We start from the raw sequence: 27,561 nt of genomic DNA on the forward strand, positions 1-27,561 counted from the left end.
TTTTTTTTCCATTATATGCATGCAATTTTGCAACAACAAAAAATCTAGCATCTTGGATGTCACATGTTGGCGACATTTGAGATTTTTTATAACTCTTGTTTGATTGCACTTTTCTTGCATGTCAACATAGTTATGTAGCATGTTTACATAACTATCTTTCACGTGAACATCTTTATCTTGCATAATTTATAGAAAAATAACTTGCACACAAGGGGCAGAGATATGCCACCATAGTTCCGCGTTTTAACAACACCTTATCATTTTGGCCATTTTTGATAAGCTGTGTATCGATTTTCTTCTCGCTTTTCAGAACAACCGTTGACTTTCTTCAAAGTAAACAACTATATTTCAAAGTTTGGATATCTATTGATATGTCGGACCAAATTGGCAGCGTTTACTATATTCTTCTTGCCGATAAAATAGGAAAGAAGAAAAAGACGGGAATTTTACGGACGACATCTAAAGTTGACGTGTTACCCGGAACTCTATTGTTTCTAACGGAAGAACGATTTGATAAACAGACGAACATTCTGTGGTGGATATTAGGGACTTCAGACCAAGAAAATATTGAAATCGAGTGTCAACCGACGGATACTGGACAACTCAGCAAGACGGAGTTTGCCCTTCTTCAACCTATTCCCGTTTATAAAGAACGTCTGTCCATTTTGCAAGATCAGTTCTGGCTTAAAGAGGGGACACAACTCCAAATTAATGACCATGTGACGGTAGCCGTGAAGGGACAACCTTATTTGAAGGGGATAATTAAATACAAAGGAGAATTACCCGGAGTGAAGGGGATTCAATTCGGAATAGAACTACTGGGGGTAAATATACTTATATCTTATAATGTTTACTTGTTTTATTCATCTATTTAATGCGTGACATTTTTAAGGTATACGTTTACTCGGAATGAAAAAAAAGTCCACTGATGATAATGAAACACCATCTATTGTGTGTTATAGATCTTATTTTCACTTTCAAAAAAGTAGGTCAAAGGTATCTGCCTGCGAAGCATAAAAAACGTATACTACACTTTTCGTTAATTAGTCAATCTGCGTTCTTAGTTACCCCGTTCTGGAAAGTTCTATCCCATTCCCTAACCAGAGGTCGTGCTTTGCAAGCGACTGAGTATCAAAACTAAAATCGGCCACTAAAGAAACGAATTGACTCATTTTATTTATTCAACATTTATCAAATCTTAACTTCTAAGTTTTCTTTAAATAGGCTCACGGTAAATATATTCACTTTTTACGTAATCATTCAATATTACTTCATAGCAAGTGTATATTTTGTTGGAGACTATTCCTTACTTGGATCCGCCAAAGCGTGTCCACCACCTTACTCTCATTTTTGCTATTTCGGGCTTGTTTATCGAAAATGAATGTAGGATTTTTATCGATTTCACAATAATAACTCATTAGTTAATATTCAGTTATATCTTACGGACATCGTCACACATGTGTTGAAATACTAAAGGTGTAAGCAAGTACTCTGGTGCAGGCATTTTGTAGTTTATTTGCAAAATGCCTTTGCTCTGCCGTGGCAGATCTGCACAAGTGCTGAACCCAACTGACTGCAAACAGCTAAGCTCATTATTTATTGGCATCGGGATCGATATTTTCGATATTTGTGACGTCATGATGTCGCCATACGACTACCCGCCCTAGTTCGAACAGAGCAGTTTACAACAGAGAATTAAATCACGCGAATAAAAGCACTGTAACAAGAAATTGACATGTATCATTCGTATTACAAATCAATCATTAGAATTTGTGACTGGAAAACATAAAACCAACAATGCATTACGAAGTGATTATGATATGAACCTGCCTGACATCGCCTGGACAGATGTATCCATCAAAGGGAACCACGTTAGTTCGGCTGTCAACCTGAAATTCCTAGACACTTACGGAATTGTGGCTTGGAACAGATGGCGACCTTCCCTACTCGTCTAGACAATACATTGGATATATTCCTATCAAACCGACCAAGTCTCGTCAACCGATGCACCCCCATACCTGGTTTATCAGATCATGTTGCAGTTCCTTACCAACTATGACTTCTCATCGTCGATAGAGGAAATGTGGAACTCCATCAGTACCACACTCAACAAGATCCTCGGATCAGCGGTACCATCAAAGATGACAAACAGCAGATTTAACCAACCATGGATAAACCGAGAGATAATGGTTGACAGTTTGTTATTGTCATTTTTCATAAAAGCTCTGTTACGGAGAAAGAAGAGACAATTCAACAAGGCAAAATCAACGAAAATTTCTAAGGATTAAAATAGATAACAACATCTAAAAGTCAAAACTAGAGATGCATGCAGGAAAGCAAATACATGTAACGAATACATGAATGACATCATCTCACCAGACTGTACATTCAACCGTAAGCTAACAACACCAGAGCCTTCCTCCAAAGAAACATCTACCAGTGTCCTAAGAAGACTAAGGAACTGTGCTACAAAACCCTGGTTCAACCCCAAATGGAGTTTGCTAGTGTAATATGGGACCCACATACTGCCACCAACATACACAACCTGGAGATGGTACAACGGAGAGACGCCAGGTGTGTGACTGGTGATTTCCATCGCACCAGTAGCGTTACTACCATGCTACAACAACTATATGGCCAACACTCCAAGAAAGAAGACCTGCGGATCGAGTCATCATAATGTTCTGCATTGTGAGGGGTCTGGTGGCTATACCAACAACCTACCTTACTCCAACTTTGACTACCGTGAGAGGCCACCAAAAACGATTTTTGATCCCATATGGCAGAACTGATACGTACAAACACTCGTTCCTCCCGGCGACCATCAGATTGTGGAACAGTTTATCAACTTGTGTAATAGAGTGCAGTTCCGTCAACACTTTCAGGAACAAGCAGCACATCGTCCTACTTTGTTAACCTTCACCTGGACGATTTTATATGTACATAGTGCCACTATGGTTTTTAATCTGCACCTGTACATAAATGGTTCGCTCGCACCGCGCACTAGCGCATAGTTCGATACTTCACCAGATGGTTGAATGAACTATATGGGAAGAAGTACATGGGATGAAACAACTGACTGACAATGCCGTCGATGAAATTCAGTTTGATTTCACGCCGATATTTTCGACAATGACTTGGTAATTGTAAACAAAGAATACATGAATAAAACATCTTAATACATAGTGAATTATCATCATACCATGTATTAAACAGAAATTCATTTCTTGATGTGGTTTATTGGACTTTTGTTGCAACGGGGAATGTGTAATTTTGTGACATAGATAGGGTTAGTATGTAGAGTCAACTAAATATTAGGATGTAATCACATTCTTTAGCAAGCATGGCTATAGGTATATCGTTGTCAGACTTGTCAATATTAGGAGAGTTAAGTTGGTTGTTTCAGTGAATCTTGATTTCAGAATGCAGAATTCTCACCTCTCAAATTCCGACAATTGGATGAGATTTAATGTAGAAAATTACAAATGTCCAAGTTCTGGGGGTTTTCAGCGCCCATATTCTGAAATCAGTGAGTGTTACTTGAAAGCTACAATTGATAACCAACTAAAATGACAGGTTGTTTTTTTTTCAAGTTTTGTCTTTAATATGACTTCCTGTTTCCATTTGTTAGAACCATTTAAACAGGAGTTTGAACTTTAGGCATGTGTATCAAACAGCAATTTGACGTAGGTAAGACTATGCAATCTGTGTATATTTCACTTGAAACCTGCGTCATTTTTAACTTGTTTTGACGCAGAAAAGATACATTATACTGAAAGTCTAAGGTCTTCTTATTAAAATGGTTCTTATAAGGAACGTTATAATATTGTGGCCAGTAGATCTTCAGATCATGGCTAATGAACCATTTTGAGTTTTTAAAAGTTGTTTTCAGTGAAAAGCATCTTTGTTGCCCTCTTTCTAGCCATTAGATGTTTTAAGAGATTTCATTTTTTAAAAACATCCTATAGGAAAGGTCATAGGTAAAGGCAACTTAACACCAGTATGTTATCTCATTTTGCAGCAAGTATGGCTACAGGAATATGAATAGTCAAACAAGTTAATACAGGAGGAGTTGTTTGTTTCAGTGAACCTTGATTTTAGAATGCACTGTCATAAGCTACGCACCAAAGATACAAGTTTTTTCAACAATGCTCACATTCTGAAATCTTTTCCTTTCGAACGATATTTGATTTTAAACAAACTTATTATTCCAATACACCAAATTGTAATTTGGACGTTTTTAATATTTAGTTCAATATTGTAATGGAATTGTTTTTAGTTTTCTTATTTCACTCTTATAGGAAAGTAAAGGTAAGGGAACTTGTGATGGGATGATCCGAGATAGACGATTTTTTACCTGTGAAAAAAATTGTGGAATTTTTGCAACAATTCGCGACATACGGAGAGACCAATATGCTGACCGATCAGACCAAGTGTACCAAGAGGAACAAAAGCAGATTAGGGAGTCCGGACTTAAAGAGAAGGACAGAATCGTATGGATTAGTGACAATGGTCCGGAGTTTGGGGAGGTCAAATGGATTGGGATTCTGCCGGACAGTAACAGAAGGGATATCACAGTGGGGGTTGAATTTGTAAGGTTTTATCTAGACTTTAATGGCATATTTGTTGTTCATAGCTTTTAAATAAAAGCCTAGTATGTGTCAGTTAAACGAGATTACTAAATATATTAATTAAAAGACGAGTTTTCCTTCAAGAGGCACACAGAAAATACAAATCACACTGTTTTAGTACAATGTTTATAATGTAACAAAATTTATTCATTCATGACATGTTTTCGAAAATCTCATTTCCCGCGATAATGTCAGACAATTCTGTATGAAATTTTAAGGCAACTTGTAAGATATTTTTGTCAACTGTATATAATCTGACAAGTTGACTCAAAGATAAAAGATTATCATTATGGGTTTTTATCTCACCTGAGCTGAAAGCTCAACAGAGCTTTTCTGATCACATTTTGTCTGTCGTCTGTTTGTCCGTCTGTCAATAAACTTTTCACATTTTCAACATCTTCTCAAAAACTACTAAGCCAATTTCAACCAAACTTAAAACAAAGCATTCTTAGGCAAAGGGGATTCAGAGTTGTGAAGATAAGGGGGAGATAATAAGAAATTATTTACAAAAATTGTAATTTAAAAAAAAATCTTCTATTCAAGAACCATTTAGTCAGCAAGGCTGAAACTTGTGTGGAAGCGTCCTCAGGTAGTGAAGATTCAAAATTGTGAAAATCATGACCCCCTTGCATATGGTTTTTTGAGAGGATTTTAAAGGATACCGACAATTTTTCCATAATATCTAACTATATCCCTGTGAAGGAGAACATGGTCCTTCATTTTAACAAAATTTTATTCCCGTCATCTAAGGATGTTCTTTGCTAAATTTGGTTGAAATCGGCCCTGTGGTTCTGAAGTAGAAGTCGAAATTTTCACCTTAACATTCAAAACATTCAAAACGTAAACAAAAACATGGCGTAGCTTTATCTACATGACAAAGAATTGTTATGTATGCAAACACGACGACTGACTCGTCGTTTTTTGACCAAAATCGTGACCATATAGGCCTTTAAAACAAATATGATAAATCAAGATTTAAACAGTTTTTGATAAATTTACTAAATACTTTAATCATTTTATGATATAAGTTAAATTAAATTTGTAATACAAACCGATTTAACTTTATGTGGATTATAATTTAGTTCCAATTCATACATGTATCAGTACATGATGAGTTTTATCTAAATACAATTAGTGCTGATTCTACAGTCCAAATTGCTTTTGAATGTACTGAGAAATTTAAAAGTAAAAAAGTAAATATAAGCCTTCTATATCTTAGATTATTTAGTGGCAACGAAAGATTATAAAGGAAATCACAAAAATGCAGTTCCTGAAATGTTAAATGAATAATACCTGAAATAAAAAAAATGGTGTTTTTATAACTAAATAAGAATTAATAAATTTCAGTCGGCAACGATGTTTAGAGTATCTGGGCATTTACCCCCCCCCCCCCTTCAACATCATAGCATTTAAAGTAAACTATGATAAAGAATTAATAATATGTACAATGTTTGTGTATAAATTGGATCTATTTCAGGACAATCCAGTTGGATCAGGTACTGGAAAGTACAAAAATCACAGACTGTTTTTTGCAAAACAAAACCATGCATCATTAGTTCCTATAATGGGTTTAATGAAGGCTAGTGTGTACATGGAAATGAACCAAAGGACAGGAGCCTTAAGTAATAACTGTTTGCAAGCCAATGGAATGTTATGATGACATAGATCTGCCACCACTTGTCAGATGATAATGTCGACTTGTCAGATCTTCATGTCAGATCTTCATGTAAATTATACTGAGTCTAAAGAAAAAATCAACAGCGTGTAAGTGTCACTAACTGTCATTTTCTTGTCATCCTAATACCTGACAAGTCGACTTAAAGATCTGACAAGTTAACATAATTATCTAAAAGGTTGACTTATCGAATGAAGATAATTATTTTTATGGTGGCATATCTCTGCACCTTGTGTGCAAGTTATGTTTCTAACAAAAATGTCGACATGCAAGATAAATATGTTGACATACAAGATATTAATGTCAACATGCAACATAATTATGTTGACATGCAAGAAAATTGCAATGAGATAAGAATTATATAGAATCGCAAAAAATCTCAAATATCACCCACCTGTGACATCCAAGATGCTCAATGCTACCTTTTTATGTCGACATGCAATTTATTTATGTTAACATGCAAGACAAATATGCTGACATTCAATTTATTTATGTCAACATGCAACTTATTTATGTCGACATGCAACTTATTTATGTAAACATGCAACTTACTTATGTTGACATGTGAGATGAATATGTTGACATGCAACTTAGTTATGTTTACATGCGAGATAAATATATTGACATGCAACTTATAAGTCAATAGGTAGCGTATCTAGCATCTTGGATGTCACATGTTGGCGATATTTGAGATTTTTTTATAACTCTTATTTGATTGCAGTTTTCTTGCATGTCAACATGGTTATTTATATTTTTATGTTTTATATTTAATAAAAGAGGAGGGTATAGGAATAATTGACCCAGAAATCAAAATTTAAGCTACTAAAGCAGCTTGGATATCAAACCTTACACAAAATAAGAGTAATTTAAGTAAATTTTTAAATGCATGTTTTGCTAATCATAAGATGAAAATCGAATATATCCTAGAATCAAATGTAACAAACACTTCTGATTTTAATAGTCTGAAAGGACTCCCTTAATTCTACAAAGAGGTATTTACTGCATTTAATGAATGCAAAACTCCAAAAAGCATTGATACTGTGGACGAAATATTACGGCAGAATATTTGGTTTAACGTAAATTTTAAATACAAGGGAAAAGTTTTATATTTTCAAAACTGGTTCGAAAGCGGCTTTCATTATGTGAAAGACCTTGTGAATGATAATGGTTTTAAACCGCTCAATGAAACAGCTACTATATCAACATCGAAAAGAAATTATCATTCCGAATATCTAACACTAAAAACGTTTTTCACTCTAAAATACATAATGATACAAGCAGGAGGAGATATATAAATATCAAAAATGAATTTCATTTTAAATTACAAGGAGAAATAAAAGATATCGGTAAAACGAAATCTGGCTTCTTCTACAAAATACTACTTGATGACAAATCCAAAAAACCTATCATGGAGAGTAAATGGAAAAATGATTTTAGCGACATAAACTCATTGTGCTGGCGAAAAATATATGATGAAAAAATTGTAAAAATTAAGGATTAAAGCATTGCTGAATTTAATTTTAAATTATTGCACAATATGTTGCCAAATAATCTATACCTTAGCAAATGGAATAAAAATATTGATAAAAATTGTACGTATTGTCGAGAAATTGAAAATACAAAACATGTGGTTTTCGATTGTATACTTGTAAAAAACATCTCAAAAAGGTTTCTGCTATACTTAAAATTAAAATTGCTTGGAAACATCTTGTTTTGGGTTTTATTTATAATGAAAACCAAAGCAATGTAGTTTTAAACAATGTAGTATCCTTCATTGCATGTAAATTTTTAAATACAAAATGAAATGTAAATTGATAGATGACACTGTCACAAATGAAGGCCCAATTTTATTTTTAAAGTCATCGCTTGCAAGCTTTTTCCTTGTAAATCAGCAAGCACAAACTGTCAATTTTGATTATTGTATACTTAAAACTCTTTCTGAAAGGCTGTAATTGTAAAATATGAAATAGTAATAACAATAACATAATAATAAAAAAAAAAATATTGTATAATTAGTATTAGAATATAATGAACTAGAGGGCGACCTGGCTCTCGTACTTTCATGCGGTATAGGACAAAAAGAACTGTGACTGTAGAAGCAAGTCCTACCGCATAGTACCGCACTATACAATGTATTTTGCATTTTATATTTTCTATGTTCACAACTGTCAATTCCTATTATATTCGTAAATTGCATTTAAATTATGACTTAGAAATGTTTTCATATATATATATATATATATATATATATATATATATATATATATATATATATATATATATATATATATATATATATATATATATTTCAATAAATCTTTACATAAGAAAAATGATACATTCGCACTGTTAAGTTAGATATGTGTATGATCTAGTATGATAATAATTATATTACTTCACTTTATTAACTTTATTTTGTATCTTCATATTTTTGCTACATAGTTACCGATCCAGGGGGGGGGGGGGGCCTGGCACCCCAGGTAAGGTATACAAAGAAGGCCTCTGCGGAGGTATTGCCTCAAGCATTTTGTATGTAATTTCAAATAAAATCATTAAAAATAACATGGTTATGTTGCATGCTGACATAACTATCTTGCATGTCAACGTATTTATCTTGCATGTTTTTAATAAATAGAAAAATGAATAACTTGCACACAAGGGGCAGAGCTATGCCACCATATATTTTGCCTTTACTGGTCATTAAAATAACGGACAAGTCGACATAAAGATCTGACAAGTTAACATACTTATCTGACAAGTCGATATATTGAATAAAAATGATTATATTGTTTGATTTCGACCTTTTGTTTTTTTTGCAAAAATGTGTATGGAGGTAGGCATATTACATCGACACAAAGCAAATGTAGGTTTGCATAGCTTAAGCATAATTTGTTTGTATTAAATAAAAATTAATCTAACTATAATATACCGTGGTTTTCAATTGAGAATTTTAAAATTATAACCTAGTAACTGACTCATTTGTAAAGATGGAAAACGGGCTTTTGAAAACAAAGCCACAGATTTTGATCGGGCTAAGACTTCACATTCTTATAAACTTTTGCTTGAAATACAGACGACTTTATCGTGACAAGCGATCCGCCCTGTTTTCAAAAACCGTACCAGGTTTGGAACTATGACAAAACTGTGGGGAGAATAATAAGTGCCTCAAAGCTTGAGGAACTGCAATTGAAAGGTAATAATTGCAGTCAGTTTTGGTTCAAAATACGTCACTTTTTAGCTCACCTGAGCTGAAAGCTCAAATGAGCTATTCTGTCAACATTTTGTCCGTCGTCCATCTGTCCGTCCGTCTGTAAACTTTTCACGATTTAAACTTCTTCTCTAAAACCGCTTGGCCAATTTCAACCAAATTCGGCACAAACCATCCTTATGGAAAGGCAAATATAAATTGCAGAAATGAAAGACTGATATTTATTCAAAGCGGAGAAAACCTCGAAACTGTAGAAAAAGATTGTGCATTTTTAAAAATCTTCTCAAGAACTACTGACTTAAATTTAACGTAATTAGGATAAATAATCCTTGTGGCAAGGAAAATATAAATTGCAAAAACTATGAGCTAATTCTTTCTCAAATCTGAGTTATTACGAAAATAATGATAAAAAAGAAAAGGCGTGGTTCAATCGGTTTATAACCTCGGATTCGATATTCTATACTTCCAAAACGAGGTTCTTTGTTTAAAACAGCCATGTTTGACGTATGATACTGTAAACCAACTTTTATTCGCGTGCGAGAAATTTTCGCGAGGTTAGCGAGGGCCTCGTCGTCACGAATCTTTTTCGCAGCGATGTCGTCTGATTGTTATAACAAAACGGGTCTGGGTATGGCTTGATCGCGAACATTAGTCGTCGCGAACCACTTTTGCACGAGTAAATCCCGGAATAAAGTCGTCATGAATAAAAGTTGGTATACAGTAAACTGGTCGATCTGACAAAGATGAATTTATTTGCTGTGCAAATCTTGAAACATGCAACATACATTAGTGCCGATTTAGTGAAGTAAATTGAGGTTAAATATGTCAATGCGTTGACAGTTTTTACATTTGACGGTGGTGTTATGTTAGCTTTTCTGATTTTCGTTTCATTTTCATTAATTATGCTTTGTAACATGGAGAACTATTGCCTGTATTTTGAAATTTTTACGTATCAAATTAAACATTGACTTCGGTAAATCAGACAGTCGACTGTTTACCTGCGCAAAATAATCTGATGTATTAACAAAGCTCTAAAATACAGTTCTTTCTATTGGAAATTCAGTATATTCTTTTGCGTGATGGTTGATTAATGCAATGTGTTTTGTTTAGATGCTCAGCATTTTCTCGAGTTTATTCAGTTAAACAGAGTTTAATATCGCTAAAGGCAATATGTAGGTTTATATTTGATTCATTTTGAAAAATAAATCGTGCTCATTATTTGTTTTAGTGCATGTTTCTTCTAATTGATTGTTTACAATTTTTGTTAAGCTTTTAATTATGAGCGAGATACAGAGCTTTGCACACAATTCTATGTTTGTACACAGATCTGAGGCCATTATTTTTTGTGTCTAAATTTAAAGCTGAATAGGAAATACCAAGCTAAAAATCTTTAGCTGAATGTAATAAACTAATGTGAAAAAAATAATACTCAAACCTAGCAGAAATGTGAGCGCTGTATCTTGCTTATAATTCTACGATTGACGCTGAAATTTTGGTTGATCATTAGAAATGTCTCGCTAAACGTTAAATACTAGTACTTGTATAAAAAAAATTAAAGGATGATATGCTGTAACTACCTTATGGGGCCCCTTCTTTATACTATGAATTATATGAATTCTACATCAATTTGAGAATTTTTTCAGACATGAGTAAATTTAAGCGACACCTTTAAAACAGTTTCCATAGTTCTGACACAGTTTATTACAGGGATAAAGACATTATTACTACTCTTAAGAAAATATTACAGCGGATAATCATCCTGGTTTGTAGCCATTTGTTATTTTTGAATATAGATGAAAATAATGGGTGGGTCTTAGTAAAATAGAGTGATAAGCCTGTCAAAACATTCACCCCTGCGAATGTGTTCGGAATGTTTTCTTTATCGTTGCGAAGTATATAATAAATCCAGAGGTGCTCGAATGAAAGTTCGAAAGATCTCACAGAGAATTGTTCAGTTCCTGTAAAATTTCGAGCGGAAGTATAAGTGTTCGGATAATATACTCAAAATACGTGAGTACTGGTCGTTTTCTTATCATTACCTACTTTAATTTATGTTAGAACAAGAAAATCTTTTAAGATATATGTCTTACTTCATCATCTAGCGGTTATTAAACTAAACAGGGCTTTCGTTCGTGTTCAACCACTCTACACGTGGTTGAAAATATAAACATTGGGTTGCTTAATAAAATCATAGCCATGTTTAATGTTTTTGATGTGCAATGCCGTGATTTTTCAAAAAAGGATGGGTTTCTATTTGTATAAAGATTTAGTATATCGAGCCATTTTCAAAGGACATTCTGCATAAAATAGTATAGTCTGTTTCACTATTGATGCTATTACTAGGTCAGGCGCGGATGGAAAATTAATCCTTAGGGGGAATCGATACTAAGCATGTTAGATGTCGCAACAGCAGAAAACACCTATATTTTCTATTGTCACATTAATTTCTAGAACTCATTATATCCACCAATTAATGAAGATAAAGTTTAACTTCAAGAAACGTTGAGATTTTATATTTGACTATAAGTACTTAGATTTAAGGAAACAGACTCTAAACACGAGAAACGTTTTCACTGCGAAACTGAAAGGCTAAAAAAAAAAACCACGTGCTCTAAATTTGAATGACAATAACATTCGCAGGGGTGACATTGGTTATAATAGTTCTTTAACATGTCACTTGACAACAGTTTTTATTCATCAAGTGAGTAAGGTTATAAAAGTCACACGAGATTACGCCAGCTAAACAACAGTCGTTTATAACGGGGAAGACCAATTAAATATTTTTACCTGAGTGCATTGAGGTACTATTTTATTCTTCATATATATCAGATTTTTTTAATAAAATACAATAACTATAATAATAATTTTTTCAAAAATACAATAAGTTATAAATAGTTAAAGAAGAAAATGTACCTATATGCTCTCAAATATTTTGATCGCTTTATAAAGTGGGGGAAATGGGGGGGGGGGGGGGCAGAACGAACATTCAGGGACATTCAGGGAAATGGAAGTTAACAGTGTACCCCTATCAAAAGTTTAGTTTTATATCTTGCATAGGATTTTCTTATTTTCGGTAAAAATGGTATTCCGTAAAGGTACAGTGTCAAAGATTAAGTGTATGCAAAAATAATTGTAAAATTCAATATTTTACAATATTTCTATTTTGTAATTCTTTCAAGGGGCTATAAGACACAATATCCTTTGAACGCCCATGTAATTCATTGTTGCTCAGTTTTTATGTGAAGTGTAACTTTACATAAATTGATATGCACTTATAAAGGCATCTGTATAAATTGATTTATAGAGCCTACGTCTTTTTTAATGACCATTACCATAATCAGAGAGACTATCCTTTAAAGATACAACATCATAAAGTGATTTACCTCATTAGAAATGGGGCAGGGGGGGGGGGGTTGTCATAGGTTATCATAAGTGCCAGGTAGCTACGTTGACTAGATTATGTTAATATGTACATCAGGAAGAAAATACATTTTAAGGACTATATATGATATGGGACTAAAATGGCCCCCTAATATGAACATAATCATTTAACTGTAATTATTTGTTTTTTTAATACAGATATATATGTGATATATACATAATATTCATTTTGGTTCAAGTGCCTACAATTTAGAAATATGACATCGTAAAGACAACATCTTCACGCCCTTATTGCATTTTTAGCATAAAACAGCTTGTTTTCAAGCAGTTTTTGGGAGTTGATTGTAATCAACTCTCCTATGCAGTCACTCTGGCAAACCGAAAGTGAAACAGTGTTTGGACCTAAGCACAAATCATCATCGCTGACAAGTCTTAGTTCTTGAATATAATAGAAAAATTCGACGTAATGTATGCTGAAGCAGTGTTTTTCAAGGAAACTTATCTATAAACACTTTGATAATAGTAAGATTTTATATACTGTAATACGAACAATTTGGATATTTAATTAGTCTCATGTATTCCTACGCCAGAGTTTAATATCGTCTCGTTCAACCAAAAGCTCGGCTGTCTCCGTAAATCTCCGACAAACAGAGAGGCTCTCTTGCTTGTCGGAGATTAACGGAGACAGCTGAGCGACTGGTTGAACGAGACTGGAGTTCAATATCAATAGTGCTTGAATATATCCAATTTTTAGAATTGTTTCGATTACTAATACATAGTTTGAAATCTATCTTTAAATATTACACAACATGATTCATATGGGTTTCTCTAAATTCTTGTCTGAAAAGTCTAATTAAAATTCATATTATAAAAAACCTTAATTTAAATACAGACTAGAAACTAATTGCCACCCAAGATAAGTTGATTTTAAAATAAATGATAATCGATAAAATCAACTCCCGTCAGTACTTCAGTACTTTGATTCTTTCAGGAAACATGGAGCGCATGCTTGAACAAACAAAATAATTTAATCAGAGATGTATCTAGCCAAGACTTATAAGTGACAAAAAAATCTTCCTTGTTCAATCATGCGCTCTATATTTCCCATTCGTAAAAAGATAAGAAAAATGTCAATTTTTGATCGATTTTGATTGAATTATAAAAATAACGTCACTTCTGACGTCACATACTGCCAGTGAGTGCAAATAAATCAAATAAATAGATGAAGAATATATTTTTATATCAACTCCTCTAAAAAAATAACTAACATATTATTGTACCCAAAGCACTTAAAAAAATGGCGAATTATGGGGGCCAAATTTAACTCATATCATATATAGTTCTTTGCATTATTTTTTTACACTGAGTTTGCAGCAAAGGAAAAATTTGACATTAGCACCAACGTTAAGCTGGTCCTAGAAAATCATTAATGGGTGTATAATTGATGATGAAGAGACATTCAGGGTAGTGTTAGTACAGTGTTTTGCCTCAAAGAAGGTGAAAGTCTGTCATTTGCTGGACAATCCACTCAGTCTTCCGCATCAGGTAGGATTTAATGGTGTAAAGATGGTCTGGATAAATTTCTGCCGTTTCTGATTTTTTTAATTTAGGTACTACCTGGCTATTAGGACTATTGTTATGTATCTGATGCATTTGTTTGTGTCATAGTGAAGGCAGTTAAGGTGGTTTGACACACTATTGCATTATTTGATGAATCGATGAAGAATCATTTTTGAGAAATGATTATACCAAAATGACACCAATATCGGCTTCCAATTATTTTATATAATTGCGTGGACCCTGAGGTCCACGCAGAAAATATATAAGCGAGGTTAAACCGGATGCTATGGGGAAAATTCAGCCTGCGCATGAGCTAGCCTGGTTCCTGTGCGTAATGGGTAGCTCAGGGAATCAGGCTAGCACACGTTTATCTGAATCGGGATCGGGATTCCGTGCCATATGCACACATAAGTTCAAAGGCGCTGTAATTGTAAAGTTGTCGGTAAACAGTACAGAAACAAAGTATTCCTTTTAAAAAATGATTGGCATGTGATATGAACTATCAGTATCATGAAATAAGTTAATGTTATGCCGAAACTACAACATGCATCAAAAAGCATAATTTGCAATGTTTTGATGTTTTCCGAATACACAAGTAACTTAAGCATTTAAGTATGATTGAATAATTATGTCACTGTATAAAAGTTTAAATCTCAAGAAAAATGCATAATATGAATTTTTTAATTTACACAAAGCTGTCACTGCATAGTTAACAAAGTAGTGCGAATCGTAATGTGTGCGCAAATAGTAGAACTCGCCGAATGCCTGATACTTTACATGCAATCTTCATTCATAGATAGATCATAATTATTTTAGAAGTATGAATCCTTTAAATTCTGAGATAAAAAGTCAGGGCTATGCATACATGTAATACAACGTACAAATTTAGTGGTTAAAAGCAGAGGGCTAGAGTCGTTGGAATCTCTGATAATCTTAAGGCTTTCACTTTTTCGTTGGAAACACATACAAATGGTCAATGTATTGTAGTCCTTTTTTAAAGAACAGCAACTTTTTTTTGTATTTCTTTATGGAACCCGGAAACATCGTTTTAGCTAGGAACAGGATATCTTAAATCTAAAAAATGTGGTATCACTTAATGCAATTACCCATTGATTGAAAAGGTATAAAAGAATTTATTCAGAATAATTTGTGATGTTATTGGTATGTTTTTTGCCTTTTAATAATATTTCATATATTTTTCATAATTCTTTTTTTTTTTACATAATGTGCAATTTTTTCAGATGCAATAAATGATAAAATTAACAATGATTGTGATGTGGTCTTTCACATCAAAATGTAAATTAAGATTATTTATGTTTGTTTGACCCCTCCTATAAAATCATAACAGTAACTCGTGAATAACTGGAATAGGAATGGTCATTTATTCGAGACATATCAGAATAAATGACAGACAATGAACATATATACAATCAATAAAAAGACTGGGAACAGAAATATTCTGCAATGAAAACACAAGGTTGGTGCCAACCTTAGACTAGAAAACATACATAATACAAAAGAAGCACCATAGTTAACAAAGTACGTTTAACTAAAAAATGTCCCCGAGTCTGGGTTGCAAAATTGTATAATCAAAAAACAAATTGTAGATGTAAACTTATGTACAGTTAGAACCAAAAATGACAATATGAGGCGTTATCTGCCAATTAAAACATCAAGTGATACAGAAGGTGGAGGGGAGGGTTGTGGTTATAGAATGACGGCCATCAATGTTTACAAAATAATAAATGATCAATGCGCATGTGCATGGGAAAATACCCTAAGACACATATTAACATCTAAAAATAAACACACTACAAACACCATAAACCATTTATATACGTACATATAAATGTGTTATGAAACATTTCTGCAAATTTGGTTAATTTTGGAGAATTTTTTTTTACCCCCAGCCTCCTTAAACCTGAAATTTAACTTTCACAAAATCATTTTTTGACATATCCTATGTATAATAAAGGAATTTTTATTTCAGAACAAAACATTTTATGTTACACTTGCTTATTTATGTTTTTCCACAATGTAATATCTATTTTACGCATCAAACGAGCTGTTTTCAACAAATTTCGCTGAATACTATCACGCCACGACCCTTTATGTTAGTACGTACGACCTACGGGATCATAGAACTAGATTTATGAAAGGTTCGATTAATTATGTCATTTATTTTATCTCTCTTCCTTAGATCTACATAGTACTTAAAAGATACTTGAAGAAAAAACCCACAAAGTACTTATCTCTGACGGCAAAAAAGTTTCCTGACAAATGATATTCAAAATATTCTAAGTTTACAGTTGAAGCAGTTTCACCGTCTCGGAGCTTGAAGCAGACTGTTGAGGATCGTTTTGACGTTGAGTCGTCATACGGATGGGCCAATAAAGGTGGGGGGGGGCATCATTGGTCAAACAAAATTAAAAATTCATAGAAGACCATAATAATGTCAAAGCTGCTTGTGTCACAGGGTTACAATTCCATGTTTCTATTTAATAATACTAAAGTAGTCAAATTCATTCATTCATGCATATTTTGATCATATTTATTGGTTGAGTGGTATTTTGGATGCCACTTGATTTTAGAATTTGAGTTGTATTCCAGCGGTCAGGTATTGTTCCTTGTGATGAAATTGAGTGGTAAAACCGATATGTTTGAGATAGTAAGAACGCATATGTGAATGTAAGTATAAATACTTTTGAACCAATTTTTCTACGAATTAATCTACGACAATATTACATCAATATATGATCTCCTGTGAGAAATGAAGCGGTATTTGTAGAAATACCTTACGGAATCTATGGATTAAATCTGATAAGGGATATGTCCATATTAACTAAATAATTGAAATTAAAATACTGTATACAGGGCTATTTTGCCCCGTGTAATTTTTGCCCTTTTTCACTTGCAAACTGTTTCGCCCCATCTTGAAATCGCCCAGATGCAGTTGTGTTAACAGATAAAATATATTGCAACATATAATTTGCCCAGTATTTAATTCGCCCTCTGACCGCGAGGAGGTAAGGGGTGAAAATAAAACGGGGACGAATATTTCCCTGTATACAGTAATTAATATTGTGTGAGTGAATTCTATGATCGTTTCATTTTCATTTAAATCACCTTTATTTGACTATACATAAATCAACCATCTTCAATAAATGACTTATCATGTGAACCTTCATCAACAGATTTGTGTAATTTTTTCTTTTCAAATGATGCAAACCCCGTCACATAACGAGGGTATCGCTCACTCACGGTCTAATTACATGCATCTTGCGCAATGAGGTTTTTTAGCCGAACTAATAACATCTTTTGTTGCTGTTTTGTAAACTTTATTGTTTTTTTGCAAATCAAATGTACAGCCAATTCTTCGAACTCCATGGATATGCCCCTTACTTAGAACGGAAGCGTATCGGGGCCTACACTTGTGTGATGACTTAAACACATTGTCATACATTTTATCATCTTATCTTCGTAACAAGAAGCCCATGGGCCACATCGCTCACCTGAACAACATGTATAAAAAAAATTGTTTAAACATGAAACTTTTTAAACGTGTTAAAAACTCTCTTATATTCCAAGATTTGACCTTATATGAAACAACATATAAAAAGAAACCTAGTTTTTTGGAAATCAAATTATCAGGTATCCAAGTTATCTTAATTAGGATCTAAGATGCATTAACTGGCCAATCGTATTATCCTATGCTTCAACATATTAAGATAACATAATTGTAAAATGAACTATGCATAATTATAAAAAGTGAAAGACGGTCACTGTGACTTTGATATGAGGATAAGAAGTATGAGGATGCTAATAAATCTATTACTTAAATACACTAACTAAACATTGCATTGTACTTCTTGAGAAGAATATTTCCAAACATATTCCCTTTACTTCTATATGTTAAACTTTAAACCCCGTAGGGCCTCAGTAATGTCCTGGAGGTCATAGTTTTAACAATTTAAAATCTACACTAATTGAGGATGCGTGCATAGTAATATCACAAATTGCAGCATTGTAGTTCTTGAGAAGAAGTTTTTTTTTTTACCAATTCTCTATATCTATATATTTCTATGTTAAATTTGAACCCCTCTTGAGGCCCCAGTATTAGTCAATTTTAACAATTTAGAATTTACACTTTTTGAGGATGCTTGCATAGTAATTTCACTTATTGTAGCATTGTAGTTGTGAAGAAGAAATCTGTAAACATTTTTCCTATATATTTCTATGATAACTTTTAAACCCCCTGGAAGCCCATGCAGTACTGTCCTTGGGGGCATGGTTTTAACAATTTAGAATCCAAACTAATTGAGAATGCTTGCATAGTCATCCCTGTGAATGTGTTCGGAATGTTTTCTTTATCGTTTCTAAGTATGTCATAAATCCAGAGGTGCTCGAATGAAAGTTCACGAGACGTCCCCGAGATTGGTTCAGTTCCTGTGAAATTTCCAGCGGAAGTATAATTTTTTGGATAATATTCTCAAAATACGTAAGTACTGGTCGTTTTCCGTATCATATCCTACTTTGATTTATTTAAAAACATGAAATATATTAGGATATATGTCTTTTTTCATCCTCTAGCGGTTTTTAAACTAAACGATATTCAGAACAGATTTATCGTTCGTGTTTAACCACTCTACACGTGGTTGAAAATATAAACATTGGGTTGCTTAATAAAATCAAAGCCATGTTTGATGCTTTTGGTGTGAATTACAATGCTTTTAAAAAATGAATGGATGTATGTTTTGAATTAAAATTTAATATATTGAGCCAATTTCAAGAAACATTCTGCATAAAATAGTACAGTGTGTTTCACTTTTAACGCCATTACTAGGCCAGGCGCGGATCGAAAATTAATCCTTAGGGGGGGTCGCTACTAAGCATGCTAATTGTTGCTAGTGCAGAAAACCCTACATATTTTATTGTCACAGTTATTTCTAGAACTCATTTTATCCACCAAGTACTGGAGGTAAAGTATAAAATCAATAAAAGTCTAGGTTTTGTATCTGACTACAAGTACCTAGATTCTAGGATATAGACTACAAATACGAGGCACGATTTTTACTGCAAAACTGAAAGGGTCAAATAAAACCACGTGGTCTAAATTAGTATGATAATGACATTCGCAAGGGTGATAGTAATATAACAAAATGCAGCACTGCAGTTCTTGAGAAGAAGATTTTTAAACATTTTCCCGCTATATTTCTATGTTAAACGTTGCACCCCTCCTCGGGCCACAGTATTGGTCTAGGGATCACGATTATAACAATTTAGAATCTACATTATCTTAGGATGCTTGTATATTAATCTCACTAATTATAACATTGCATTCTCGAGAAGAAGGTTTTTAATACATTTTCTCTATATTTTTCTATGTTAAACTTTGAACCCCTCCTGGGGCCCCAGTATTGGTCTGGGGGTCTTGTTTTTAATAATTTAGAATCTAAACAACCTAAGGATGCGTGCATAGTAATATAACAAATTGTAGCATTGTAGTTCTTGAAAAGATTTTTAAAAATTTCCCTATATATTTCTATGTTAAATTAACCCTTCTTGGGGCCCCAGTATTAGTCCGGGGGTCACAATTTTAACAATTTAAAATCTACACTATATATACTAGCTATGGTGTAAATATTGTCATTTCTGGTGCAGTGGTTCTTGAGAAGATGACTTTGTAAGACACCAACCATATTTTCACTGTTTCATAATTATCTCCCTTTTGAAAAGGGTTACGCCCTTTATTTTAACAATTTTGAATCCCCTTCAAAAATGTGAAAAGTTTAGGGACAGACAGACAGACAGACATACACCCGCACGGACGACGGTAACCAGACGATCTGAAAGGCTCACTTGAACATTCGGTTCAGGTGAGCTAAAAACTATTATGTCGTTTTATTCATATAAATTTTTGCATTTTATTGAGGTAGATTTACACAATTTAAATCCCCTTATTGTTACAGTAATTGATCAGTTTTAATGCTAGCTGCTATATCGATTTAACAAAATATGAGGTTAAAAAATTCATTTTAGAGTGAGGTTTAGTCATTTCAAGAAAGAAATGTTAACATACAAAAATGAAAATGTATACAATTTGTATATCGACATAAATATGTTTTCATTTCTTAGGAACATCTTGCCAAAACATTGTTATCGAATGAATTTCGCTGGAATTCTTGTATGGCCAATTTTCATTGAATTGTTGATCCTATCATCCATGAATTTAAACTCAGAACGAATTATGAGTAACAGTGTTAGAATGGTTATCATAGAAGTAATTCCGGGAAATGTTGTACCCATTAATCTATGCATATATATCAGTCTACTAATGTTGGTTTCACAAACTTTAATCCACAATAAAAGAATCTAAACTATAAAAATACAACGCTCATATGATCAGTTCATGCAAAAAGATATTTAAAAGCAAATACATTTAATTAATATTTTTCCGACGCTTTAATGAATGTAAAGATAACTTTGGGGGAAATAATGTAGTACTTTTAAGTAAAAGGGTTATTGCAGTTCTACCATAGGTCTAAAAATTCATATCAGGTTTAATAGAGAGTAATCCAAATGTAGAATATCATAACGAACTGCTTAAATATAGATGATAAAGCAGCCTTCAAGCTACGATATTAAAAACTAATTTGAGTTGCAATTAAATTACATGTAAAGTAAATAATGTTCTTTGTTTTTTATTTATATCAATTAAGCTGTCAAAGCCAGTTTACAAGTGCCCTCTAAAGCTAGATTTAGAGCGAGGTGACGAGAGGAATTCCCGTTCCCGCGAACTTTATTCCTCTCAAGGAACCTCTTAGCCTCTGAGTCAGCACTAGATCAGACCTCAGACTTGGTTGACAACAGTGGACAACTGGGAACCGCACATCTCATGAAAGACAGACTTTAAAAATGAACTTACCGTGGTCTGGCTTGACCTAGTTGACGCATATGGTTCGGTGCCTAATAGAGTTGGCAATGAACATACCATGTCCACTGCATGTGAAGAAGAACCAAATCAGATTTACGGCTGGAGATTTTATGACAGAATGGAAAAACTAGAAAAGTGAATTTTCACTTGCTGTACTATTTAACCAATTCTATTTGTGAGCTTGACGACGACAGCAGCAGAAAGAGAAACAAGAGGGACAAGGACAATGTCTAGAAGGTACCATTCATCGATACAAGGCTTCATGGACGACCGTGCAGTGACCACCACTAAACGTGTACAAGCTAGATGGGATATTTCAGCAAATGTTTCAAGATGACAACCCAATAAAATGCCTAGGTAAATGGTTCGATGAAACGCTGACCGACAGAAACCAACCAAAGGAGATCAAGCCAATATTATGCCTGAAGAAAGTAGGCATATTTGACCTACCAGAAAAGTGCAAAGCTTGAAATCCTGCCAGGTTTGGTGTGGATGCTGTTTATTTATAAGATGGCGTTTACAGCGGTGGAGAATTAGGAAAGGGTAGATAATAGCTACGTAAGAAAATGGTTAGATGTTCTACCAAGCGTTACTTCAATAAGACTCTACAGCAAAACAGCCCAAGTTCAGTTACCCCTATCATCAATTATTGAAGAGTTCAAAATGGCCAAATGCACGCTTGTATTAACGCTTCGAGATTCGTTAAATCAAAAAGTCCTAGACGCAGGAGTCCAGACGAGGTCAGGCTGCAAGTGGTCTGCCAGGACAGCAGTAGACCACGCAGAAAGCCTGCTGGAAATTGACATACTTAGCAACACTTGCACAGGCAGAAAATGGATTGGAGTGGCATATTTCCATCAAAATGCAAAGGGTGACAAGACGGAAAGAAAGAGCATGGTGCAAGGAGAGGTGAATAAATAGGTTGAAGAAGTCAGAATATGAAAGGCTGCAGAACTCGGCAATCAGGGAACCTGGATACGATGGGAGCTTCCAAAAAGCAAAAATTCGTGGTCGGAGCTATGGAACAAGGACCAATACAGAACTGTGTTTTCGTTACGATCAGTGTACGATACCCTACCATCACCAGTCAACAATGGGGATTGATTGAAGGTCCTGCTTGCAAGCTGTGTAGAAAAAGGACACGATGGCTTATGACTTATCCGGTTGCTCGGTTGCACTGACACAAATACAGTACAAATGGAGAGCCGACAAAAACTTGAGAGAGTTGGCAGATGTGGTGAAGGAAAAGACAAGGAAAATGAATAGCCGGAAGAAGTTAGGTTGCATCTAATTTTTCTAGGAGGGTGAGAACTAAAAAAAATAAGAGGTGCAAACTGTGTTCGGTACAGGAGTAGATTGGGAACGAAGGTTGCCTTCACAGACAAAGGAAAACGGCGATGACGCACACTAGAGAAAAAGTCTGAAATACACGGACCTAAACGAAGACTGCAGGGAAAAGGGCTAGAAAGCTTCAAGCTGCTTGGCCCGATTTTTTTGTTATTATAGTATCAAATAAGTTTCCATACAAAGCAATTATCATAGAAAGTTATGGCTTTTCTCCTAATTACACCAGCAGAATCGGTCTCCTTTCAAAGTAAATAAAATAAATTCTATTTGGGCAAGCGAAAAAACAAACCGAAATGCATCATGGGAATGTTTAAAAAAGGGAACCGTTTGGTTTCGTCCCCTGAATGGTTGGGTTTATTCAACCGGCATGTTATGCATCGGTTGTAAACAAAACAAACCTCAGAAATATTAGCAAACGCAGGTTAATTTCAATTTACCTGAACATTATAACCTTTATTTATAGCGGTGTCAAAGTCGTAATACAACCATACCGGTCACGACGTCAGGGGCGAATTTTAACATTAGGCGAAATAACGCGATACCCTGTAAACAAATTTTGTACATATTTTTTTTTAATTGAAATTTGGCTTAATTAATCGGGAAAAATACTGCAATGTCTATTATTATACACATACTTAGCGTAACCATCGTTTAAAAGCATTCTTAAAATTTGATATAAAATTGGACCAAGCAGCTTTCATTATTCCCTGTCGAGATTGGATGCAAAGACTTCCCAGCTCAGTTAGTGTGAAAGCTGTTCTAGAAGCTATGAATGGTGTCAACAGCACGTAGGGCTGCAGTATGACGGCTAGCAGAGGCAGCAGAGAAGTCATCCTGCTGGATAGGGCACAGACGAGATGAGTCAGGCTAAATGCCCGGAACCAACGGGTAGTGGCTGTCCACCATTGCTGACTCACCAACTGGAGTATTTCATAGTCAAGGGTCGAAAAATCGGAGGAAAGTTGGGGACTATCTGAATACGTTGTAACCAGGCAGAGAAAGTGGCGGACTCATGTCAGGCAAATATAGTTTAACAAACGATAATGGTATATGTACTTCGTTTATTAACTTGTTATCATTATTATGGTGACGCTCCTACAAAACATAAAACAAACATGAACTTCAAAATAATAAAGCATCACAATTAATTCAATTACTATAATGACACAAATGCTCAATTACAATATATTGATTTCTAATTATCTTATATTTAATAAATGATGTCATAAAAAGAAATAAACCTATTACAATATTGAATATGCAGTGTTGCAGATTAAAAATATACTCTGACAAAATGTAAATGCCATCATCAATAATTTCTCAAGTACACAAGTACCTACCCTAAATAAGGGTGAAAGTAACTGTATATACACAACTTTACAATTACATGCACTGGTAGGTAATATCTGAAACAAACCATTTAGACATGTAACTATGCAAAATATGCATGTTTATAATTGTATAAAAATATTAATATCACTGTACCCTTTTTAAACATTAATCTGTATTCAATTCATGAGTACAATTCACTATGAAACCTTTAAACTTTGTAACCTTTCTTAATAATTTCAACATATACTCTCATATGTGATACAATGATTACTTTGATATAATTACTGATAAACACTAACTTCACATTCAATACAATATAGTAGCAGTACAATTATTTTACTTACAAAAATGTTCTCACCTCACAACTGGCCTCAGCAGTGGTGACAAACAAAATGGCTGTTTGTCCGAAATTTATAATCTCTATGATAATTGAAAATCTTACAAAATCAATTTCTTAATAAAATTACTTTCAAGAAAAACTATTTATATCCGTACACTATATAAAAACTACCTTACATTATCATTATCAAAATAATACTAATTCACATATGTGATCAAAATGTTCAAACCATTTCCTATAGATTAACTAACAGTATTATGATGTAATAAAAAAACACATCTTCTTACATGAGCGTCCGTAGCCTACTGGACAAGACAGTGGTAAACATTTTCAGCGACCAGGGTTCAATCCCCAGTGGACCCTCTTTTCTTTATTTGAGTTTTTAAACATATATAAAATATTTATAAAAAAAAAATATGATATACAATTCTTCATCTCAAAATAGAATGCCAGGACTATTTTTTTTTAGAAGAGTGCCATTATTTTTAAGTTATGTTTTGCCTTTTCAGCTGCCCATTAGTTCCCAATACTTTGAGATTTTGTTCATCTCGACATGTTTTAAGTACATCTTTCAGATACTGAAACAACAAAAGTAACTTGATATTTAACTTAAAAATATGTAGATAAAAGTCTTCAAAAAATGGTTTTTGGTTGTTTTTGTTTTGTTTTGTTTTTTAATTTTTTGCTTTGTAAGCATGATCTACTGTACTAAATTGTCAAAATATTTTGAATTTAATGCTGTAATGCTGATTTGATCATCCTGAATTAATTTTGAGTTATGACTATTGTTGCTCATGCAAGCGATGTGGCTCTGTGCATTTTGTTTTGCATATTTTACCTGGCCAATGAGACCCCGGGTATAGTAAATAAATTTCACAACTTAAATTCCTCTTGTCCTAGAGATGCTTCAAATCCAAAATGGTAATAATTGACCTTGTAGTTTTGATGAAGTTTAAAATTTTTAATTAATTCACGATGCACGAGAAAGGACACACGACGACGGACGAAGACCAATTTCATCAGGTCACCTAAGTGACTCGGGTAATCTAGCAATACAACAGAGCAATTATGCCATTACAATTTAATATAACCATGCATTAATGAAATAAAAAATCCTTAAAACGAAATACAAATTCAAAGCAGAGCAACACGGACCTCTAAAAAAGATAGAGGTAGGACCAGGTGCCAAGAAGGAGTGAGCATCCTCTGCTGACCGGTCACACCCGCCGTGTGCTCTTTGTCGTAATCGGGAAAAATTAGGTCATAAATTATGGTCTATCAATTAGTATGAAAAACGTCAGTCAGCATGCGACCCAGTGGAAGATTGTATTTGTTGACAAGGTCGTTGTATTGACCATAGAAAAAATGACTTCAAACGAGAATGTTGGTAGTCCTGTTTTATCAACTTGTTTGTCAGTAGCTTGCCTCGCCTTAGAAACTGTTCATACGAAGAGCATGCCCTTGTGTATCGAATTAACTGAGAGAGAAAAACACCATATGCAGGTGATGAAGGTATATTGCTACATAAGTAAGGAAAGTTGACTATAGAAAAATTAAAGTCATCGCGTTTATCATAAAGTTTTGTTGTTAGGTTACAATCAATGTCCATTTCCAGTAAAATATCCAAATATGAAACAGATGACGCAGACTCTGTGTTATCTTTTTTTTTCAAGTTCACTGGGATATATCGAGTCGACATAAGAATCGAAATAACAATTGTTAATTGATAATACGTCGTCGATATACCTGAATGTTGAGTTGAAGGCCACAGCGAGAGATTTATTTTTTCACGTACAAGTTTTTGAATAAACTCTGCTTCATAAGAATACAAAAATAGGTCTGCTAACAATGGGGCACAATTGGTGCCCATGGGAATTCCAACAGATTGTTGGAAGACTTGATTTCCTCGTAGATGATGGCTATCGGAAACTCAAGCATCTTTTTAATATCAACTTCAGAGTACTTGTGTGTGCAATCAGAATAGTTTTTAACAAAATAATTGTTCAGATTTCCAATGACAATAATATCAAATAGATATTTATAAAATCGTGCAATGTGAAGGAAAGAAAAACTTTGACAATGTCTATTTCAAAGTTTTTCATGCTTCATGCAAGTTATTTCATTCATATTTATTATGACATACTGGTTACACTTTTTGCTTTAGATGAATGCAGTGCAATAAAACGATATAAAAAGGGAAAATTTACTGGTTTACAATAACGAAACTCACCGCGAAATATGGGAAATACCGTTTTTGGAGGTACGTATATGTAAAAACAGTTCTTGCATTAATTCTGACATAGAGAGAAGTGGAATGTATCATAATCAGCAATTTATGATAACAAGCACTTTGGGCACTTAAACAACTACAGCCAGGTTTGAATGAGATATTCTCATCTTCCCAAGTCAAAAGTTTCTAATCCGATCTGCTCTACATAAACAGAGCGGACCAGTGTTGTTAGCCTTCTTACTATGTACACGCAAAGTAAAACAAAGATTACACAAACTCATAAGTTTTCAGCAGTTCTTTAGAAAGGATTAGTTGTCTCTATCTCGTCGTTGCGTGGTAACCCACGTGTGGTTCACGTCAGTTCTCTCTATATTGTGGGAGCTTGTGGACTTAAAAATCGTAAGTGTTTTGCGACGATGTCAACGCAGAGAGCCTCGTACGTTATACGTGTATAATTTAATTCTGGTTGTAACGCGGCATTTGATTGGATAGAAAAATTAAGTTAAATTTGTATAACCTGGTTTGCACGTCACAAGACACGTCACAATGCACCAACGTACTAATTCACTTGACGTTACGTTTGAATTTTGAACAGATTTAGATCATTTTTAAAAGTAAAACGGACTCAATTTGTACAGCAAATTCCAGAAAATTAAATTATAAGGAATGAACTCAATATCTACCCAAGTTATACTCGTATAACCTGGGTTGGAGCAATTTACGCTTTTTTATAATCCGCTTCGCGGATTATAAAGCGTAAATTGCCCCAACCCAGGTTATACGAGTATAACTTGGGTAGACATTGAGTTCATTTCTTAAATATTTTTCTCATGATGAAAAGAATATAGTGTCCTTCATTGAGTAGGGGGTATTTTTGTTACTATGATATATATATATATATATATATATATATATATATATAT

The 27,561-nt window shown here is 33.8% G+C and overlaps 1 protein-coding gene across 1 annotated transcript in view; it reads left to right on the top strand.

Moving 5' to 3' along the window:
• Positions 1 to 340: 340 nt before the first annotated feature.
• The window catches only part of LOC117692600 (ubiquitin carboxyl-terminal hydrolase CYLD), a 49,828-nt gene continuing 22,607 nt past the window's right edge, over positions 341 to 27,561 (top strand). Inside the window, exons 1-2 of the mRNA XM_066078188.1 lie at positions 341 to 824; positions 4,302 to 4,592. Coding sequence (XP_065934260.1) covers positions 372 to 824; positions 4,302 to 4,592 — 744 coding nt within the window. The 5' untranslated portion in view covers positions 341 to 371. The remainder of the gene's footprint in view (positions 825 to 4,301; positions 4,593 to 27,561) is intronic.

This window comes from Magallana gigas, chromosome 3 (assembly GCF_963853765.1).
Source record: "Magallana gigas chromosome 3, xbMagGiga1.1, whole genome shotgun sequence".
Lineage (NCBI taxonomy): Eukaryota > Metazoa > Mollusca > Bivalvia > Ostreida > Ostreidae > Magallana > Magallana gigas.